Source organism: Aplysia californica, unplaced genomic scaffold, assembly GCF_000002075.1.
Source record: "Aplysia californica isolate F4 #8 unplaced genomic scaffold, AplCal3.0 scaffold00630, whole genome shotgun sequence".
Taxonomy (NCBI): domain Eukaryota; kingdom Metazoa; phylum Mollusca; class Gastropoda; order Aplysiida; family Aplysiidae; genus Aplysia; species Aplysia californica.
Window position 1 is genome coordinate 175,810 of NW_004797900.1, and position 6,321 is coordinate 182,130.

Sequence of the window (6,321 nt, forward strand, 5' to 3'; positions counted from 1 at the left end):
GCGCCACGTCTTGAACGTTTCCACGCTCACTCCCGGAAGTACCACAGCTTTCAGATCTTCCTCGTCGCCATCCACAGCTGACATTTTCCTAATCGCGAAAGGCGCAGGTTCGAAACCTACCTTCTGCACCACGTATCCTGCAGATAAGGAAATATGCGACTGTCCCAGAACCCTACCCAAATCTAAGGTCTTTCCGCACTGCGAGGTCTTCAGCCCCGCTAAAACTAGGAGAAGAATCAACGCCACCATGACACTACTCTTGACCCAGTCAGCGAGCGAGATGATGATTGGTCGACGGACACACTCTGTCACGTGGTGATGCCCTAGCTTTCCGTGCAGGTAGAGTGCTAGGCCCAGGCCGGCGAGGAAGAGACCAAGGAGGTTCAATCCCGTGGCAGACCGGGCTCCACAGGAGTAGAGAAGCCAGACGACCAGTAGACGTTTGAAGATGTTGCACACCGAGTGGCTTACGACGTCCATCAGCTGAAACACACGGGCGTCGTTTGTCGTCATTGTGTGCGTGTGTGAGTGTGTGTGTGTGTGTGTGTGTATTTGTGCATGTGTGTGTGAGTGGGTATGTGTGTGTATGTGTGTGTGTCTGAGTGTGTGTGTGTGTGTGTGTGTGTGTGTGTGTGTGTGTGTGTGTGTGTGTGAGAGAGAGAGAGAGAGAGAGAGAGAGAGAGAGAGAGAGAGAGAGAGAGCTCAGAGAGAGAGAGAGAGAGAGAGAGAGAGAGAGAGAGAAAGAGATGGAGGCAGGTAGGTTAATGTGTGATCAACATAATTTAGGTTAGCGTAGTTGGCGGACACCTCTGATATTTTGTCTTTAGCTTAGTTTTAGAGACAGTTTTACGACACTTGCAAGCCAAATAATTGTCATATAACTTCTGGGGATTAGAGATGTTACTGAGAGTAACGTAACAAGAGAAGAAGGAGGAGAGATAAGGACGATATATATTTGGTGGGGGAAAAAAGGAGCAAACCTCACGTTCCAGAGTGAGCGCCAACCGCCCACACATTTCTTTTTGTAAAGAGGAGTACATCGATATTGCAATATCGGTCTAGAGATTAATCTTTGGAAGAAGCAAGATAGACAGAGAGAAACAACCATAACATCACACTTTCTAACACATGGACCCTAGGAACGACCGATAGCCCAGGGAAACATAGCCTTACAGATAGAAAATTGAATTAACATCCGCGGTGTATCTGTCAGATTCGTCGTTGTTGCAGGCGGAAAAGCAGATACCAACACAAAGCCCCAAAAATATAAGAATGTTCGCATTTATAGAGCGATCAAAAATTCGCGGAGCAACCTATTGTGGAATATCTCCTCAACTATCCAACATAAACTCTCCAGCTTTTGCACAGTGTATATCAATTTGTCTTAACAGATTAATATTTCTGTAGAGACCTGTAGGCTCTATTCTAGAAAATTCCTTAATAAATACTGATAAAAAATCTAAGAGGGTTGTTTTTATTGATTTTTAAAGGTTTACAGCTGGAACGATATCGCTTTTAAAAGCAAATCTGGTTGATTTTTTTTTTACTTATCGCGGAAATATCTTTATTGAACGCATGTTTTGAGAACTTTTAGAGCAAAAAAGTGTTCACTACAAAATTAATTTCTTGTAGCTAGTTTTGCCACTAAAAAGCGTCATTTTTTAGCTGGGACGTAACCCATATGCGTATATAAAATGTGTGTGAGGAGCGGAAAGTGCTGTGAACAATTCTATTTCTCTCGTGAAGGAGTTTTGTAGTATCTAGATCTATGCATATTATTAATATATTTGTGAAAATTCGTCACTTTGGCCGCCTAAAACTTCAGAACCACTGAACTTTTGAATTTGACAAAATTAACGGTGGTTCAGAATCATTTAAAGGTGCACAGCTCTATTAAGGAGCCTGAAGTCACTGTAATTTACTTTTCAGCTTTTCTTTAGTTTTGTTTAGATCTAATCAGAGAGGGTTTACAGTAATAATAGTATTACTGTAAACTCTCTGATCTAATCCTGGGAATGTCCGTTTTCTAACACGCCATTGTAAACAAGTGAGGTTCCCCTTCAATAGTCGTGCGCACTGTTTCCACACCTTTGAACTTCTGGAGTGTACAACCACGAAAGCGGAATAGAGAATCAATCTATACATCACTAGATCTATATCTATATCTAAACCTTCTAATTGTTTGCATCTCTCAGGATTTATTGCTCAATTCCAGTAGACTTTCAGTTGATGTTAATGCACCGATCATTCCTTTCATCGAAAGGGGCCCAGCTAGTTTTATATAAATTTATAAAGAAATATTTTTTCGTCTAGCCTCACTTGTTGCGGAAAAATATGATTACGTTAACACAAATTGAGACAAACTGCTTTGCAAAGTATGGGTGACATTGATTCACCTTTTATACAAATATTTGAGGATGAGTTGCGCCAGGAATTTTTGACCGCACTTTAGTAGGGTTCTTACACCCCATAATATAAATAACATACAGGTGAGGACAGACACAGACCACAATGACGTATTCCAGAATGTTCTGTAGTTTTTAATACAAAAGCAGGTGTTTTTACATCTCTAAAAACATAACTTAGATAATTTATGACTGCAGGCTTCCTACCCTGCCTGTCAGGGTCAACCAGGGCTGAGAGGGATACAACATCTCGGTTGAAAGACAGAGATTTACTTGATGAAGTTGGGTTTTTTTCACTATTCGGAAATCGAACTCGGGTCTCCTGCGTGCGGCAGTGAAGTGCCTCGCTACACCATACGGACGCCAATGTAGAATGTTCGGAAAGTTTGTCTCGTGAATTTCGTCCCATTATCAACTTTTGCACTGACAAATACTTCACGTTTGGCAACTCCATAGACTTGAACTATGATACCCTGGACCGGGTACTGTCTTGGCTGCAGAATTTTGCGCCCTATCAAAACTTTGCTGCTCTGGTGCGCATCATGGTTGTAAAATTGAAGAGCAAAATACCAGTCTCACTGCAGTAGAGTACGCCAGCAGACTTTTCCTCCTTGTTCTTCATTTGGTTCCAAATACATGCAGATTCAAATGGTGCACTCCTCGATGAACCGGAATTACATTAGAGAGCAGAGTCTTGGATTATTATACAGGTCTATGGAACAGACACAGGCCAAAAGGCCTTCTATCGGATTGTTTGGAATTATTAAGTCGTGAATTGAGTCTTTTTGTCAACTTCTGAAGGAAGTATCCGTTCAGAGATGGAGCGTGATTGTAAAGTGAGCAAACACCGGGTCACACGGTACTTTTGTCTTGAGATTGCTGCTGAGTTCTTCCTATTCTACACGCTCGGCACACAACCACTAGTTGGCGTCGCCTCTGCCAGATGACGTACCCGAGAGCGGGCAGTAGCGCACACAACATAATGTACAGACGGTTGTACTTGAGGAAAAGCCACAAATAGGAAGCGCCAGGATCTACAGATGGGGCGTGCATATAAGGCGCAACAGGCGGGAGAGAGGAAGAGTAACGTTGCAGCATTTTACGCGCCTCCGCCAAAGCCTGGTGCCCCGTGGTGACCATGGCGGTATTGGTGAGAGCCTGCGTCCAGGACCTGTGGAAGGACGACAGTTTGAAGTAGGGTGGGTTGTCGATCAGCACATGCGGGATGTCCAGCAGAGTGGACAGGATGTGGCCGTGGAGCCGGTCAGTGATGACCACTCTGCCTCTCTGGAGATACTGTAAACCTGCAGAGGCGATGAGGAAAGAGGTCTCCATGTCTGTATGGCCCCGGTTCGAGTTCCAGTCGTGGACGTAGTCCCCGACGTGTATCGCTAGATCGTCTGGGAAGGGCGGCAACTCGTATCTGGTGGACTCGTGGTCGTCTCGCCGGAGCCAGACGATGTCCAGAGTTGGCGGGAGCTGGCGGGGGATGAGGCCTATCCCAAACGCCATATCCGGTGCCAGGACCAGCCGCGTGCCGTTGAAATGTTGTCTGGCCAGGGCGAAGGACTGGCGGTCCCGGAGTAGCATGATCAGGTTTGGGCGGTTGGAATAAATTTTCCGACACTCCTGTAAGTGGGCGTGGTTCTTCGGGTGGATCCAGATGCTCTGAGACAGGAGAACCAGCTTCCGGTGAGGGAACCTCTCCAGGACTCGCCGCCTCACGACGTCGTTGCTCTGATAACCGACCAAGTTCCCACCCCCTTGCATCAACACGACCAGATCGCCTGCCGCATAACGTGAGTCAATCTTCAAAGCGTAGTTCAGATTGCCGTTAGTACACGTGTGAGTTTCACAATAGTACACCACGGTTTTGTTCAGCTTGCGTAGTAACATTACCTCCCCTGTTGCTATGGCTGGGTCTCCTTTGTTCTCATACGTCGCTATCTCCATGAGCATCACGTGACTGGCTGAGCCAATGATATCAGAGAGGAGATTGAGCAGAACTCTCTGCGCCTCCCCCACGACCGCCCTGTTGTCTGTAAGTGTATGCGACAAGAAGTCGGTGTGTGTGGGATGCTCCAACAAGCGCCACGTCTTGAACGTTTCCACGCTCACTCCCGGAAGTACCACAGCTTTCAGATCTTCCTCGTCGCCATCCACAGCTGACATTTTCCTAATCGCGAAAGGCGCAGGTTCGAAACCTACCTTCTGCACCACGTATCCTGCAGATAAGGAAATATGCGACTGTCCCAGAACCCTACCCAAATCTAAGGTCTTTCCGCACTGCGAGGTCTTCAGCCCCGCTAAAACTAGGAGAAGAATCAACGCCACCATGACACTACTCTTGACCCAGTCAGCGAGCGAGATGATGATTGGTCGACGGACACACTCTGTCACGTGACCATACCCCAGCTTTCCGTGCAGGTAGAGTGCTAGGCCCAGGCCGGCGAAGAAGAGACCAAGGAGGTTCAATCCCGTGGCAGACCGGGCTCCACAGGAGTAGAGAAGCCAGACGACCAGTAGACGTTTGAAGATGTTGCACACCGAGTGGCTTATGACGTCCATCAGCTGAAACACACGGGCGTCGTTTGTCGTCATTGTGTGCGTGTGTGTGTGTGTGAGTGTGTGTGTGTGTGTGTGTGTGTGTGTGTGTGTGTGTGTGTGTTTGAGTGTGTGTGTGTGAGTGTATGTGGGAGTATGTGTGTGTGTATGTGTGTGTGAGTGAGTCAGAGTGTAAATCTGTGTGTATGTGTGAATGTGTATGTGTGTGTGTGTGTGTGTGTGTGTGTGAGAGAGAGAGAGAGAGAGAGAGAGAGAGAGAGAGAGAGAGAGAGAGAGAGATACAAAAAGATATAGAAAGAGAGAGAGAGAGAAAGAGAGAGAGAGAGAGAGAGAGAGAGAGAGAGAGAGAGGGGGGGGTTGATATGTATCAACATAACTTAGATCACTCTAGTTAGCGGGCTACGCTTTAGTTTAGTCTTAGTAAGTGTTTTTCGAGAGGGTGCGGTGGCGAAGCGGTCACTCGCTCGTCTCGAAGCGGAAAGTCGTGGTTCGAGCCTCGGTTCGGACACGGATTTTTTTCGCCCCCTCCTGCCCACCCAGCAGTAATGGGTACCTCACTTCGAGTTGGGGAAGTAAAGGCGGCGTGGAAAGGAACTGGCCACCCTACCACAATATGCTGAAGGCCCATGAAGTTGTCCCTTAAACAAGGCAACCCCCAATGTCCGGATCGGATGCAGGAATAACTTTACTTTTAAAAAAATGTTTTACGGCACTTGCAAAAGAAATGTGTCATTAAAGCGCAAAGGATTAGAAGTGTTATAGAGAGTAGCATAACAAAAAAAAAGGAAGGACGAGAGACATGGACGAAAAGAAAGAGCAAAGCACACGTACTATGGCGCCGCCAACCGCTCACGTATTTTTTGTAAAGAAAATTACATCGATATTGCAATATCCAAGAAGAAGCAAGATATTGTATTAATATAGAGAAAAACAACCATTTCAGCTCGTGCAACACGAATAATATGTCATGCTATGTGCAAAAGATTAGAGGTGTTCCTAGATTAAAGTTGTTACGTGTAAAGAAATGAAGAAGAGAAAAGGGCGATAGATGTTTGATAAGAACCACACCAGAGCACCCGCCAACCTCCCACGGGTGGGGGCGCTCACCTTTAAAACCACGCAGGTGGACAGGTAGGAATATGTCACGTGGAAGAGGGCAGAGGTCAAGGCCATGGTCAGAAGCCTGGAAGACGTCACGGCCAGAACCTCCCAGGTCTCCAGATAGTTTACCACAAATGACGTCAGAGCTAGGGACAGCAGGACGCCGGTCAGTGTCTTGGCAGAGCGGAGACTGATCCTGGGAGAGCTCTGAGGGGGGAGGGGGGAGGAGAAATAAGGCGTGAAAGGTGGG

The 6,321-nt window shown here is 46.7% G+C and overlaps 1 protein-coding gene across 1 annotated transcript in view; it reads right to left on the reverse strand.

The window, feature by feature from the left end:
* Positions 1-2,519: 2,519 nt before the first annotated feature.
* Positions 2,520-6,321, reverse strand: part of LOC101863844 — a gene marked incomplete at its 5' end in the record, with an annotated part of 8,070 nt that continues 4,268 nt past the window's right edge. The window contains 2 exon segments of the mRNA XM_013087734.2: positions 2,520-4,976; positions 6,078-6,278. Coding sequence (XP_012943188.1) covers positions 3,258-4,976; positions 6,078-6,278 — 1,920 coding nt within the window.